Source organism: Pinus tabuliformis, chromosome 2_1, assembly GCF_031772625.1.
Source record: "Pinus tabuliformis cultivar Carrire ecotype Pingquan chromosome 2_1, CPIR1, whole genome shotgun sequence".
Taxonomy (NCBI): domain Eukaryota; kingdom Viridiplantae; phylum Streptophyta; class Pinopsida; order Pinales; family Pinaceae; genus Pinus; species Pinus tabuliformis.
This window is the reverse complement of record NC_142299.1, coordinates 990,080,108-990,097,046: the sequence shown is the minus strand read 5'-3', so window position 1 is coordinate 990,097,046 and position 16,939 is coordinate 990,080,108. Positions and strand designations below refer to the sequence as shown.

At 39.7% G+C, this 16,939-nt stretch overlaps 1 protein-coding gene across 2 annotated transcripts in view; it reads left to right on the top strand.

Annotated features, from left to right (window-relative positions):
• The window catches only part of FOLT1 (folate transporter 1), a 339,568-nt gene that overhangs the window by 139,250 nt on the left and 183,379 nt on the right, over nucleotides 1-16,939 (top strand). Inside the window, exons 4-5 of one of the 2 annotated variants that reach the window (XM_089403630.1) lie at nucleotides 8,129-8,222; nucleotides 11,973-12,069. In XM_089403630.1, the coding sequence (XP_089259756.1) occupies nucleotides 8,129-8,222; nucleotides 11,973-12,069 (191 nt within the window). The remainder of the gene's footprint in view (nucleotides 1-8,128; nucleotides 8,223-11,972; nucleotides 12,070-16,939) is intronic. The other variant, XM_089403631.1, reaches the window with a different exon arrangement.

Here is a 16,939-nt window from a genome sequence, read left to right as displayed (position 1 = left end):
GTAGCAACTCCCTCTTCCTTGGCCTTGCCCTGTTAGGTACTGTTCTGACTACAATACCCCGCCAGCTCAGCTCTGCAACTTACCCACAGCCTCCTAAACCCCAACAACCTGAAGGTGAGAGCTCCTAGGCTTTGCGCAGTCCCGGCACCGGCAAACTAGCTCCTTCAGTGAATTGCGTCAACCCTCCTGGCCTTTGCGTGAGACTGTCTTTGCCTCCTTCAGCCTCTGCGCAACCTCTTCTTGGCTCGATCTTGATGACGTAGGCAGTGCGTCATCCCTTCCTTGTTGTTTTGCTGCTAGGAACAGCTTCCGTCACTCGGGACAACTGTTTTTTGCTTTTGCTGCTCTGCTTTGCTGATGTCCTCAGTTCTCTTGTGACCTACAACCACGCTCTGATACCATGTTGAAGTTTCTAAGTCTACCAGTTAGAAACCCTCCATGCACTTCACTGATTTATTCCTACCTACTTGTTCAGTTAATTAACAAGTTATTTACCATGTAAATATTGAAAATAAATACAAGTGCATGCTCAACACATTACAGATCATCAACTGAAGGAAATCGAAACAAGCACACAAATGACACCGTTATTTTTGGATTAATGTCATTGGAAAAACCCAATGTGGGAAAACCGATGCGACTATTTGAGGGTTTTATTATTAAGAAACTCTTTTCTGAGTACACTGGGTGCCAAACTGGCTAACTCGACAGAGATAAAAAAATCTGGCAACAATACCTCTCTTCAGAAACATGTATTCGGAAAGCCTGCTCCACGAAATCCCTCTCCAGCACAATCTGAAGCTCAGCGTCAGCCTTGCTGGCCTCTGCGTCAGCCTGAAACCCTCTGCGTCAGCCTACTGAGGCTCTGCGCAACCTCTCTAGCTCTCTGCGTCACTCCTGCAGCCTTTGCGTGGATGATGTAAGCCCTTCTGGCTCTGCGTAGTCTCTGCTGCCTCTGCGTGGCTCGCTCTGGCTCTGTGTCTGCCTCTATCTGCTTCTGCACTGGTTTCTCGGCACTGTCCTTGCATCTCTGCCTCATACTCACTACCCCTCGCTGCAACTGATCACTGATTCTATCTCTCTTAGCAAACCCCACTCTAGAGAATAGAATGATTGATCACTCTGGTGTGTTCTCCAAGTGATCCTCAAACCTCCTCTTATACTTTTCTCGTTGACAAATCAACAACCGAGATTAAGTCCCTAATCAACGTCTAAGATTAGATCTGATTTGATCCATGTCTTTTGGACCATTCTAACACAATTTTATATTAATACACATTAATATTTTATTTTCCCTAAGTTTAGACTTAGGGAATCCATTAAAAATATTAATTATTTTAATATCTTCCAAACTGTTTAGAATTTGCCCAAACCCTTTCTGGGTATTGGAGATCTCATGTGGCTTAGCCTCTCCACCAATTTTCGTGGCTCGAGCACATCCAATGCTACCCCAAATCAACAGACTGACATTATTTGAGGATTGGGAATCCAAGATAAGAATAGTCCTGGAAGGATATCTTGTGAACATCCGGACGAGGTATGTGCCTTGAGAGGCTATGGTGGTGTCCATATGTGTGCCTCCCAACATTGTGCTCTAATATTGTGGAGAGTTAGAGCTTGTTATTCAAAGGCCTTGCTATGTTGCTATTTGACAATGTTGGTTATGATGTTGATGCTTAAAGATGGCTTATCAATCCGACTCTTCTTATGAGAATATTTCAATTTGAGAAGTATCCTTGTACCAGTTGTGGAATTATGAATACCTCCCTAGTTAAGAGGGAGTGTTAGAAAATGTAACTAGGTTTGGTCTTCATAATGATCTTTGTACTTATGTCATTGTATATTTTATGTAAAAGAAAAAGAAGAAAAATAATTTTGTTATTATTTTATTAGTTAAGCATGTTCTTCATGCTTCTAGGATTTGTTGAATCAAAGTCCTATTTGGACTTTTTGTAAATAAAAGAAAAGGGAAAAAGAATTTTTGAATATGTAATTTGGGTCAGAAATCCCTCTAGATGCCAAGTTGGCCCTGCCCCAAAGGTCATGTCTATTCGAACCCCTCTAGAAAGTATAAATAGAGGGTGAGTTGAGCTCATTTGGATACACATAATTTGTTGTATTGGTTCTAAAATTTTGCAGAAGTAAGAGGGCCGAACTCTGAAAATGAAGAAGGGTTTGTGGAAGTTTTGCCTCATCATATCTCTTGTTGAAGGTTTGTTGCTGGCCTCTTGCTGTTGATGGATTTGTTGTGCAAAAGGAGGGTTTGACTTGGCATCTAAAAGGTTGGTGTATTTCTGTGGTCATGGGTCTTGGATATATCACTTTGATATGATTCTGTAAAAATATAATTTTTCTAGGTTTTCCCCTTGGAGGGGTTTTGCCCTGGCTTGGAGCTTATATCTTGTGTTCATTGTTTTCTTGTGATATTCATGTTTATGTTTTGGTAATTATTTGATGAAAGAACATAATAAAGATTAATAAAGGGCCAACAAACTTAACAAGCAATTATCAAAGAAAGAGAAATCTAATTTAAACTGCAAGCCTCCCAATTTCTTAGAACAACAACCTTTGTAAGGAATGATAAAGCTCAGTTGGAAGCTTCCATTGAAGGACTCTTGCTTGCAAGGGGAATATCTTTTGGAATCTCTAACTTTGGTGAAATTTATGCTACATAAATTGTACTTGTATTTGTTCACCAATATTAGATTTTAGATAAACAAAGGTTTGAACTGACCCATTTCAAACTGTCGAAGTGGCAGTGTAGGATTTCATATGGGTGCATACTAGTGTTATGGGAACTAGACCGAAACCGGTGGAACTGCCCAGTCCGGTCTTTTTTGGCCCAAAACCCAGTTTGAACTAGGCCTCCGAACCGACCTATTTCACCAAACCAATGGAACTGCCCAACCCGACCTTTTTTGGCCCAAAACCGGTCTGAACTGGGCCTCCGAACCGGCCTATTTCACCAAACCGGTCGGTTCAGGATCGGTTCCATGATGTTTGTACCTATGCAGGCCAGCATAAAAAATTTGCCTTTTTATTTTTTTATTTTTTCAGTTGGGTTGCCCACATCTAATTCTCCCCTAGGCTCCTGAATAGCCTAATATTCAAGCTTATGGCCCTCAACCTAATAATCAAGCCTATGGCCCTAGTATTGCTATGCAATTCATGGTAATGTTAAATTCTTTCATTTTCATCCTTTTACTTAAATTTTTAACATTACCATGAAATGAGTCAGGATGTTTGAGAGTGGTTCCAACCTCATTAGATTTCAAAAGGAGAAAGTTGAATTTTAGATTTCACTCAAAATCCAACAGACTTAACAATGTTTCAGGATTTTAGGATTAGGGGGATTGCAACATTTCCATTGGATTTTGTCATGTATGAGGATATGGAACTAGTATTTAATAAAGAGCACCAAGCCCTCTATGTACTTTGATGTTAGTGGCATTGGTTGTCGAACTCCTCTCTCATGACTCTACTAAAAATGTACACAACACTCAAACGAAATCTTGACATGACATGTTATGTTTTTTCCATCTTTTTTTTTTCCCTTGGAAAAATCGTAATTTTATTCATTAAAACTAATCAAAATTACATGGTGTAGATGCTAATGAGCATATGCAATAATAGCAGGTTCTGATTTCTTAGAAACCATAAAAAACTAATCTATTCTTTCCTACCTTTCTTCTTTTCCACTTTTCGCCAACCACCAGTGTTGGGAGTGGATGTTACAATAGACATTTGATTCTCATTGGTATTAGTTTGACATTATTTGTCAGAATCAGATCCCTTGGGTCCATGAATTCGTTTGCTGCCACTTATTTCTTTCCCTGATGTGTGCTGCTCATACTGCTGCGAAGAGTTGTTGGGCCTCTGTGTTAATGTTGAGCTGTGATCTATCTTGTCCTTTTGTGGGATGTTCTGTACTATTTGTACATTATTGTCTGTAGTGTTTTCTGTTGTCTCTTCTTCATCTGCTGCTTCTTCTCTGATCTTAGTGCATTGCCAGCCTTTTGGCTTTTGGGATTGCTTCTTATTTCTTTTGGGGTCTTTTTTAGCTTGTGGACATGCACTATGAAGGTGACCTGTTTGTTGACAACTACGACAACAGAATGCCGTATTTTCATAATCAAGTGGTTGAGTCCACTATATATTGTTGTGGACCAGTATTATGTGGTTGGGTAAACCTTGACTCAGATCTACTTCGACACATATTTTGGCAAAGGTAACTATGCCTCTTGAAACTCTATCTGCATCAATCTTGAGAAATTTGCCCAGTGAATTCCCTATTCCTTCTAATACTTTGTGATGCCAGAAGTGTAGTGGAAGGTTGTGTATCCTGACCCATACAGGCATTTTAGATACCACCATAGTGGTGGCATCAAAACCTGGGAACCAAGGGATCATGAAAAGTCCTGCATTGCCCCAGAACCATGGTCCCTCATTAAGGGCATAATCCCTATCTTGGACTGTGTCAAATTTGACAATAAAATACCCCTTGGAACATAGATGAATATCACAATTCGTTGTCCATGTAGAGAATATCCATTGGTGTAAAGCGTCTGATTTAGGCCAAAAACCATTAAATCTACATATGACTGCTTTGGTATGAAACATTTACCTCAGGCAAAGAGACTGTCAATTCTGGTATCTGGGATTTTTGCTCCACGATATAGGGTCCAGGTAGTTCTGTAGGTGGTGTTGGTTTAGTTTGGGCTTCCTTCCCTTTGACCGCATCTTTGAAAGATCTTGTGCCCTTTGAGCTGGTTCCGGAGCATCCCCCACGTAGACGCAGATTGAGGATGATGGTCGATTCTGAAGCAATGCCATAGTCCTGTAGTGTGTGATTATCCTGCAGGATTTGTCTTGAATAAATCAAACTTTGCAGACTTACTAATATGCCTAGCTATTTTTGGATTTCGCCCTTTAATTCTTGTATCCGCCTCCCCTTCCAGATCTGCTTGTAGACAGTCCGACCTTGCAGTGTTCTGATGAAAATTTGTATCAGATCCGACGCTGTGTTGGGTGGATCTGTCCTTGATGGAGCTCGATCTGCTGAAAGGTACTCAGGTTCTGTTAGATTTGGTCAAAATGGACCCCCCTCTATTGCTTGTGTCTTCAGATCTAGGCCGACATAACCTTCTTGTGTGATAGATAGTGGAGATTTCTCATTGCTCGATCTAGAAAGGTCCTCATCAAAAGCAGTCCCAGCGTTCTCTGCTATCACTGTATATTGCTACTTGGTTTCGAATCTCGATCTGGTGGGAGCATGGATACAAACCTAAGTTGCAGGAAACGTGGCCCTAGGGGGCGTTTCGCTAGGGGAAACGAAACGAAACGCGTTTCCCTGTACCGTACGGCCTGGAAATGCGTTTCCGGCCGTACGGCCACGTTTCCCGAAACGGAAACGTGGCCGTACGGCCGGAAACGCGTTTCCAGGCTGTACGGGCCATGTTTCCCCCAAAAAAACATTTGTTTTTTAATTTTTTTTTTTCTAATGTAGATCTCTTACATTTGTTTGCCCTAGTGTTGATATGCAGTTCATGGTAATGTTAAATTCTTAAAGTAAAAGTGATATTCTCCTTTATTTTTCATTTTCATCCTTTTACTTAAATTTTTAACATTACCATGAAATGACTCAGGATGTTTGAGAGTGGTTTCGCCGTCATTGGATTTCATATGGAGAAAGTAGAATTTTAGATCTTACTCAAAATCCAGCAGACTTATCTGTTTTTCAGGATTTCAGGATTGGGGGGATTTCAATGTTTCCATTGGATTTTATCATGTACTAGGGTATGGAACTTGTATTTAATCGAGAGAACAAAGCCCTCTATGCAGGGGAGACTCCCAATAATCAAGAGAATGTAGGGTACTAGGGTATGAAACTTGTATTTAATCAAGAGCACTAAGGTCATTCGACTATGTAGGAGGAGACTCCCAATCAACCACGAGACAAAAAATTAGAAATTTCTCGTGGCTGATTTTGGATATTTCTATTTTCATTATGTGATTATTCATGAGTAAATGTGATGTAAATTTAGATACTTATAGTTTATGCATTGACAATTGACAATTTTATCATAATGTAATAAATTAGAATGTATCATATATGCTTTATGATTGCACATATTTCTTAAATGTCCTAATATATATCTATATATATATTCGCGTTTCCCCGTTTCCAAAATTTGATGAGGTCGCGTTTCGTATCGCTTCCCGTTTCGGAAACTCGTACCCGTTTCCCCGTTTCGTGCAACCTTGATACAAACTCCTTAACCTGGATCCCGATCTATGCACAGAGCTCCGGATCAGGGTAGATGAAACCCGATCAGGGCATAGTGGCATCTGGAAAACATGATCTACACCATAGCAGTTCAATTCGAAGTCCTCAACAGTAGAGCTCGTACCTTCGTCAGTCGATCTGTGCCAGTTGATGAATCTAAGGAAGGTGTCGATGATAGGGTTCGGTCCGGAGAAGCAAACTTCCAGATCTGGTTGGATCGAGGGCCGATCTACCTTCTTTGGGAGCGGATATGATAAATCTTTGTCGGATCTGTATATCCCGGATCCAAACCATGATCATGCAATAACTTGGGTATCGTACCCTGGTTCATGGACAATGTGCATGAGAGAAAGTCCGATTGAGACCACATCGTTGTTTGTAGATCTGTTGCATACCCAAGTGGATCCCGAGCTGAGTGCACCATTGTTGCCGAGGAGACAGGACAGGTAAGTTGCATGAAAGGTGTCTCCAGAAAGCCTCTCCGCCTCCATCGTTATCTCTTCCTTTTTTTCTATCTTATTTTAATGCCTAAATGGTTATATTGATGACGAAGACCCCAATTTAGGCAAAGATTTTGATGATATGTATGCATTTGTTGTAGCATGATTTTTTTGGATGCTAGAGGCCATCTAGAGCCTATTTGATGATGTATTTTCGGTTCAGAGATGGATTGCACTCGATGCTATTTTGGTTATGTGCACCCTTACATGCTATGTAAATGAGAACTTTTGCATATTCGTGTATAAATGGTTTGGATTCATATGGATGCACATGAATATATATGTTTTTTTTTAAATATGAATATTTTATGTGTTTGGTACACTTTTTTCCCCAGTTTTTTACCAGTACCGACCAGTTCCCGGTCCACAAGTTTTTTCGGTTCGATCACCGGTTCGGTTCTGAGAACATTGATGCATACATAACACTATAATACAAATATAATTGAAGAAAATAATAAATGTCACATAAATTAATGTCAAATGATGATGGGGCAACAACTGCATACACAGGTGCCCACCGTAGGCTACCTCAATACACAAGTAACAACCTGTTAAGTTACTCATTTCTCAATATTCAATATAACATTATATAGCATCTCCAGGTGCCCAACGTAGGCTACCTCAATACATAAGTAGCACACTCTTAAGTTACTCATTTCTCAATATTCAATATAACATTATATAGCATCTCTAAATTGGTTAAGGTGATTAAATAACCAAACCTCTAACCTAATATTATAATATCTTGGCTAAAATATTACATAAAAAGGTACGAATATTATGCATTTTATATTTTCATGTTATACTCTAAATGCAGTAATTTATCAACTTGTACAGACCATCTAAATTCGAAATGGGCATTGCAATCACCTGAATCTTACAAAAGACAGTTGCCTTACCTATTCAATGGGCTTCCCTTATTAAAAGCTTTTCTAAAGTTGTGTGGCTTACCAGGATTGTTTTAGTCGTTATTTAGTTCTTGTTTCTATTATTTTTCTTGGATTGATGGGGATATTTCCATTTGCTACTTTGGCATCTCTTTTTAAACCTTCTACAGTGAGAGATTAATGGTTTATGACATTGGCAATCTGGCCTCTGAATTAATGTTCATAGTAAGAAGAATTAATTTTTCTTAATGATGACAAAGCTTCGCAGGGTATCCTACGATTGATATTGGTAGACTCATGTTGGAAGTATTTATCAGAAAATTTCAGTTTTGTGTATTCTGAGGTTAATATTTTTTTGGTCTGCTCTTTGTGTTCTGAATCCTGATATCTCTGAAAAATAGTTTACTTTGAATATTAAAGGTCTATCAAAATTCTTGCTTTTGTGGAATTTTCAGTTATAGCAGGGCAAAACATAGATACGAGAAAGGGACTGAGGAGCATTTGGGACCTGGCCTTCATCTCGCATCAGCTGCTGAAGCAGGTGCACTTGTGAGTCACTCTATTATTATTGTTTAGTTCCTCTCTCTTAAACCAATTCGTGCTGGAAAGTTTCTTTGGCTTAATTGTTGCATCTCAAATTTTTCTCGTTGCTTTTTGAAAAGATATTTCTGTTTTGTAGTCTTGGATGATGTAAAAGTGGGAATGCATGGGTACCCAAATAAGTTCTGTTCGTTATATATTGTTGGAAGCATAGTTTTAAAACCAGAAGTGGTCTTCAAACTAGCCACTTATGAAACCGGGCTTCGACTTGGAACCAGATCGAACTAGATTCAGTGAACTGGTTTGATAGGTGGCCGGTTTGAAGACCACTTCCTGTTTTTCGAACCGGATTCAGTGAACTGGTTTTTAAAAAATACATAAAATATTATTTTTTAATGTAAATTTATTTTTAAGATTCCAAACTATTAGAGACAAAATATGCAAAGCTTGCTGATATATACCGTGTAAGGTTGAATATATCAAAATGACACTAAATGCAATAGATATCAGCACCAAAATACATAATCAATGACGCTCTAAATGGCCTCTAGAGTTAAAAAATGCTGCGCCACCAGTGTACTGCAAAATGCTGATCAACATGATCACTTATCAAACTCATCACCACTACTAGAAATGGGATCATCAACAGGAGCTACATAAACATCATGTGGCCCAAACTCTTCAGACTCTTCGGATTCCTCAACCTTATAATATGGTAGAAAAAGCTTAACATACCTAACCATGATTTTGGTTTGAGTGCAGGGTTCATCTTCTCAGCTTTATAATATTATAGAAAAAGATTAACATGCTTTGCCAATTATTTTGGCATGAGCGAAGGGTACATTTTTGTTAAGGCCATTGCAAAGGAGTCCAACAATCAATACCACCAAAATTAGAGGAGTTCAACAATGAATACCACCAACATCAAGGTGCATAAAGGGCTTTGTGCTCTTGATTAAATTCCAACCCCATACCATACAAGATAGAATTCAATGAAAATGTTGCAATCCTACCAATCTTAAAATCATATAAATTGTTGAGTCTGCTGAATTTTGAGTGGGATATGAAATTCTATTTTGTCCATGTGAAGTCTGATAAGGTTGGAACTATTATCGCAAAATCTAACTGCCTAGTAGCAAGCCTCACTAGGCAACTTAGGTCTTATGGCAACAAAGAGATCAACCGCCACTGTCACCTTAGTGGCCTTTCTCTTGCTGTTTTGTGGTCGAATGTTATCCCCACAAGTGTGATATTCTTGATAGAATAACTAACAGTGTATACCAAAACAATAACTTGGAACAACAAATGAATAAAGAACATAACCACAAAATTAAAACACAAAGGACACCAACAAAATATTCTGAGCCATTTTATTAATAATGGTGAACTGGGTACATTGAATGAACTGGGAATGTTTTTAGATGATAGTAGACTTAGATAACCAATTGGATTAAAAAAAGTGGGAGAAGAGAATAAATCCACAAACAAAAAACACAAAGAAATGATGTGCTTCGTGCTTATTTCTTCCGGCCTCTAAAAACAATTGAATGTGACTATGTTAGCCTTCAATCACTCCAAACCCCCACAAATCTATTATCGTTAAAATCAATAAGCAGCCCCACTCAAAGCCCTAGCCAATGATGAGTAAAATCACAAATAGAACAAGAATTTTTATGAAACAGGGCTTTAATTCCTTCTTCATACCTTAACATTCACTGTGGGGCCTTCCCATGGGTCGCATCTGCAATTTTTTTTATAAAAAATAGAAAAATTGTAGCCACCATGGGAGCATCCTTGCAGTGCCACAATATTGGTACTAGTGTATCAAAATTAGTTGTATGGTATGAGAAACTGTTGTTCCAGACCAGTTCACCCCTTTGGTTTGTGAACCAGATCGACTGGTTCACAAACTGGTTTGACTGATCCACACAGTCGACTAGTTTACATACCTTTGACAAAAAATGAAAATACTGGCTGGTTCACAAACTGGCTTGATTGATTCACACACTAGTTCGATTGGTTTAGATACCTTTGCCAATAAATGAAAATATGGCTCTCTGCTCCTCCTAAACCCTAAGTTAATGTTTTATCATGATGTTCCCCCTCAAGTTGCTTATTTGGTGTCTAATGGTTTGGATTTACATTGATCCATGCACACACACTCTATTTTTTATTCCTCCAAGGAAAACCTCATGGGGAAACTGCCGAGCAGAAACCCACCATTCATAGATGGTACCTTGTGTGAACCTATCAACATTGATTATGATACCTAACCTAGCAAGGACATCAAGTGAGGCAAATAACAAAGGCAGTCGGCTTCAGGAATTGACCTCAAGACCTCTTAAATGAAGTTCAAACACTTAACAACTTGAGCTAGCCCACTGGGTTACATCATTGTGCGTGTGTGTGGATGTGCACACACACACATACAGATATTTATTAAAATTTCATGCTTATATATTTTTTTAGAAAACAGGTTTGTTAGCTAGTTCTGGTCTTGGTTTTGGTTTTTAATACTTGAGTGGTACAGATTCATTGCTAGGATGTGTTGGGGGTGGTTTGGGTTATTGTAAGGAGCACCATCACTGTGCTATTGGAGCATTCTTTGGAGCAGTGCTTCCCACAAGCCACGAAGCATTTATATGTTTTGGGAGAACTCCCAAAACTGTTTCATTTGGGGAGCATGCTTTGGGGAGCAATTCCACTTCATTCCCATCTGGAGCGCACTTTGGAAGCCAGGGGTGCTCCCTTGTAACACTGGGTAGGATTATCGACATCTACGGTGACCAAACAATGGCCTTTGCCTGTTTGGTTGTTTCTTACATCTCTTGTATCCAAAGAATCACTCCTCTCCCTGTTTGGCTTGTTGCACTAGCGGCTTCAGACTCACAACATACTTGAGCTCATCTTCTGCATTTCTTCCAGCTACCAGTTTTTCTGGATGGAGAAGATCTCTGGTTTTCATTAGAGTACCCTCATATACTAAGAAGCTATTGTTATCTTTTGGTATTTAAGACTCCCCATTTTATGCAATTGCTGTGGCTTCAATGAAATTATATGGGCTTGACTATAAGTCTGCAGCCTTACATTCATTATGTCACCATTGTCTTCTTTTAGGAGTTTATATTGATCATGAGTTTGGTCTTTACGTCTCTAGAATTTTTGTTTTACTTCATCTTACTAAATTTGTTTTGAAGGTGTTCCTGCAGTAATATTTCATGATGCAACAAGAAGGGAGACAGAAGTTGAACAGACTGTCATTGGGGTAGCATTGCCTGCTGCTTTTTGATGATGACTGGAAGCTCTCTCTGTTTGTTTGTAGGATAAAATTTAATATAGATCTTGCCATGTTGTCTTTCAAACCTTGATTTAGTTTTTCGGAAACCCATGTAACAAATCATGGTTCAGTGTCACAGTACAAGGATTCCATTTCAAAATGATCATCTGCTTGTGGATATCTTTGAACTAATTTCTTACTGAAGAGAATGGACTTTGTCTGTAAATGCACTATCATTGCAAATGAGTCCATGAAGAGAACTTTGATTGGAAGTTGTTTCAAAGTTCTCATCTTCCTGTTGTTTTATTTTACTGATACTTGTAATTCCAAATTAGCTTAAAATGTGATTCCTGTTATATGCTGTCAAAGTACTCATCGGGGTTTCTGAAATTTTAAATAGGGTTCGAAGACCATACTAACATTGTTTACTTGTTGCAATGACTTTTCTGATGAAATTGACGATTTGATTTTTGGATTTTTAGGTATGTCTATTCACAAATCCTGTTTGGCTAGTCAAAACCAGGCTACAAATTCAAACACCAGGGAGTGGAGCTCGTCAGCCATATTCTGGTTTTCTTGGTATGGGTCATTGTGTTGATGATTTTAGCTACATTCTTATCTCTTATACACGAATAGATGCTGCTTATTCTGTTACTCTCACATTATGTTATAGAGAACAGTAGTTAGTTTAACTGTTTAGATGCATGGTAGAAACTTTTCACATAGGACCATGACATTATAAGACTGGAAATAGTCATTGAGGAGATCTGCATTAAAACTGTAAGCTGCTGTATCAGTTTCTTCAGCTATATTACCTTTGTTCTTTGTTTTCTTGCTTGTCAAGTTATCAGTCTTACATGGTCACATTCTCATAGCCCAAAAATCAGTTCCCAAATTGAATCTCATGGTACTTCTGGCATGTGTTACAACAGCTTGTGTAGACCATGATATGATGTTCAAGGGTCTTTAATATACAAAGACTGACCTTTTTAAGGTTTCTTTCAGTTCTCCGTTTTACTTGTAGCCAAGCTTATCTCAAATGTCTTTTTGTTTTGTTTCTTCTTAGTTGGAAAACAAGCACATCTTTGTCATGGTCCTGAATGGGAAGATGCCTGTAAAGTTAGACGTAGACTTGTGCATCCTTATTGTATTCATGATTAATAGATGACAACATTTACAGAAAAAGGAGAAACTTGTAAGAGGGAAAGCTCTAATACCACATTGTAATAACCTGATTCTACAGCTCTTATATCGCTTGTTGTTAAGTTTAGGTATGTTCTATGCTTAGAGCAATTTATTTCAATTGTCACAGTTAGCTCAATATCTTTAGCAATCACATCAACGTTAAAGTAAACTGCAGATAGAACATAAACATAAATCGCAGAAAACAAGCCAAGACAAGAGGACACAAGATGTGGTGTTAGCCAGGGACAAACTCCAATGTGGGGAAAACCTTGATCAATTCTTCTTATATGTTCTTCAATAGTTCAGTGGAGAGAGAGAGAGATAGTACATTTACAACAGAAGTCAATACTTTGACTAATATATTATCTCTACATTAGATCAGTTGAAGACATGCTGCTTCAACTGATTTTCCAAGGTGACTCATTCACCTATCATGTGCTGCATCTCGTCCATATGCTGCACCCATCATCACAAAACTGGACCTCATGCTGCTGCTGTCCCAGTGTTTACCTAGTGCCACGGCGGCACCATGCTATGCCCATGTGCTTTCTGCACCATTGATGCTTTGTGTCCTAGCTGCATCAAGTACTATATTACTGTCCCATACAGCACTCTACTTGCAGCTGTCCATGCTTTACCATGCTGCTGCTGTCCATGATTCTTCATGCTTGCCGCTGTCCCATGTTGCATCATGTTTTACCATGCATGCTATAATACCTTATCATTACCATGTTGTCCCATTGCAGCACCTATGTCTAGCAATACTGATCATAAGTATTGCTGCCCATTGCTGTTATGACTGTGTTCAGGTTAGGGCTACCACACAGTCAGGAGATAAGTCCTTTTGGGACTGCAGTTTATCTTGAAGAGCTTTCCCTCATGCCACACTGCCCTTTGAAGGTGCTGTCCACCCTTGACAGTCCTTGACACAACCTCCGCTGTGTGCTCTGGCCTGCAGCCTAGCACAATAGCTAGCTGTAGCACTCCACCTTCCTAAATGATACCCAAACAGCAGCGTTATTTTCCTCATGAACTCGGGCAAGCTGACAACACTTACCTGCACTCAAACACATACATATACAGCCCTGAATCTCTCCTCCTTGTGACTACGGCTTCCCTGTCTTGCTGCTGTCCATGCCCACGTTGCTTCATGCTATGATAAGGTCCCTTCTGCTGCGGATGAAGTCCTTCTTATGCTGCGGCTAAGGCCTTGACTCAGGGCTCCTCTTGACAGCAGTTTAGGGCTTCCTCTTGACAGTGGTTTAGGGCTCCCATTAGCTACGGATAAGGGCCTTCCCTTTGCTGCCGGATTAGGGCCTTCCCTTTGCTGCAGATTAGGGCTCCCTTTGCTGTGGATTAGAGCCTTCCCTTTGTTGCGGATTAGGGCTCCCTTACTGCGCATTAGAACTCCTATTGACTGCAGCTAGGGCTTCTTAGATCTGTGGCCAGATCTCCTCCAAGACTGCGGCTAGGGCTCTCCTAGATAACTGTGTCTAGTGCTCTTTTAGATGACCCTCTCCACTGCGTCTTCCTTGAGAGAAGACAAACCCAAAATAGTGGAGAGAGGGAGATCATGAGAGTTGTGTTCTCAAATGATTCAAGGCACCTTTATTTATACAAAAACGTGGAGCACATGAGGGGTTTATTTGGTTGATGGCCGACCTTGACAAATTGTCCCATAACACAAATAAATTCATATCTCCATGAATACTTATCGGAATCACCTCTCGTATGAGAGGGATCCAAGGAAAATATCAGCTGACATTAATAAGATGACCCACATGGAGTTTGGCCGTAGTTGCCAATTTTAACACTCCCTCTCAACTAGGGAGAACTCCATTCGTTGATCTATATGTCTAACTGTACTATCTCTGCCATTAGTGCCCTGCACTGTTTTGCTCAGCTCTGCTCAGTTCTGCTTTGCTGAGCTTTGTTCAGCTCTGCTCAGTTCTGCTCTGTTGAGCTCTTCTCTGCTTTGCTCAGTTCTGCTCTGTTGAACCATGAAGAAGAAGAATTGATTAAGAATGTCTCATACCATTCTCTACTGACCCGAAGTCAGTTTCATTTGAAGAGAGTGTGTCATATCACTCTCACTGACCTGAAGTCAGTTTTATTGATCCCAGATGAATATCACAAGAGAGTGTCTCAAACCACTCATACTGATCCTAGATCAGTTTCATTGATCCCAGATCAATGGAAGTCATCCTAGCATAGGGAGTACAGTAGATACAACGATGCATCCATCGATAGTACTACTATGGCCTTGTTGACCACCACGTGTCAACTAACCGTAGCAGTACACCCATTTTTCGCAAAGGGGATATTGCTTGATCAACGTGTCCATGCCATTCGACTATCATCATCAGCCTATTCATGTTATTTTGTAAACCCAGTCTGCATGTGTAAATTGTAAATAATCTTAGCAGATCTATGTCATGTATGTAATTGCCTAGGTAAACCTAATCTTCTAGTGATGATCTACGTTCCGGAAGGTTTTTTGTCTCACCGACCCATGGTCGACAGAGTTTTCCTTCAGCCTAACCCCAAAGTCAGAATGGATTTTGTCATTAGAATCTTAGGGGAGTCCTAGTGTGCTAGGTCGAGTCTATGTAAAAGTGATTTGGGAATAATCCTAACTATTTGGTTAGGTTATTTTATTACAAATTGCTTGATCTGCTAGATTATGTTTGTGTCGCAGAACTGGGTAGTTTGTGAGGGACTATATCAAATGGGTTCCCCCCTTAAGATGTAAAAATGTAAAAATCATGATGTAAAGTGTCTTGAGGGTTAGAAAAATGTTTTATCCCCTCATAAGTAGCTAGGTCCTACGTATTTTTAAATTTTCCAAAGGCTAAATTCAAGGGTCTTTTAAAAAATTAAATTTTAAGAGGTCCAGGGACTAAGGTTTTTTTTTTCCCCTGGGAAAAAGTCGTAATTTCTATTAATAGTAAGAAATTACATTTTGTATATGCCGAAGCATTCAAAGTAGAGGCTGATATGCCTATCGAGTTCAGTCATAATACTGTGAAAAACCAAAATTAGTGTCACTTCAGTCTCCACGCAGGGAGCTGTCAAAAATGATACTGTTAACATTACAAAATTAAGTGTCTGTCTGCTCTAGCAAGAGCCGTGTAGTGACTAAAATATATACAGTCAGAATATACAAAAATGAAAAACTGTAAGGGCCTTATCGCCCTAGAAACATCTGATCGTCAAAGGGTCTGTGGTAATACTGATAGAAAGACCCTTCGTTCTCCTCCTGTATCATCCAATCTTCTCCTTGCCTGAGCGCAGCCGCTTTGGAGAGTTGATCAGCTTCAGTATTTTGTTCCCTGTAAATGTGATGACAAGCAAATGAGTCAAAAGAAGTAATCAGCCTCTTTGCCTCCTCAAGAATGTGTCTCAATGTAAATGCATGACAATGAGATGCATTCGACAACCAATTGCATACGATTTTGGAATCACCGAATAATTGTAGATGTCTACAATTTTTATGAATGGCGAATTGGATGAGATGCATGGCTGTACTAAGTTCAGCAAAATTATTGGTTCCTCGACCAAGGGGAATTTGTAGTTTGAATTTGTGTGTGTCATTGAGGTGTAGAGTGGCTCCTCCCCCACACCCCACCTCCTGTGCTGAGCCGTCGAAGAATCCCCACGGTCTAGAATGATCTATGTCCAGCTGTCTGAGTACACGGGCAGGTCCAGTGTGGTCTTCATCAGGTATCAGGTTGTAGTCAGCTAACATATGAAGAGTGATGGACGGCCAGTGGGGTACCCTTAGGTTGAATATAGCCTGATTGCGTGCTATCCAAATAGCCCAGCAGGCTAGAAGCGGTAAATTAAGAGCTTTCCCTGTATGCTCTGTGTGCCAATTCTCCCAGGCCTCCAGAATATTTTGACCGTGCCACTGTTTTATCTGGGGGAGATGTGTTTTGATGCCATTCCAGAATAGAGAAGAGACATTGCAGGTTAAAAATAAATGAGCTGTGCTTTCTTCAGCCTGTTGACACAAATGGCATCGGAATGGACCATTGAATGAGCGCTTCATAAGATTAGTACCTGTAGGGATCTTGTCGAAGATAATATTCCACATAAGTAATCTTGTGCGTGGGGCAGCTTTGAGTTTCCAAAGAGTCCTCCAGGTAGGATGAATAATAGGAGGCAAGTGGGGTTCCATGAGCTTTAAGTAGCCAAGTTTTGGAGCGTAAAGTCCATGTTTGGATGATGCCCATATAATTTCATCTGGACCTTCAGTGAGTCT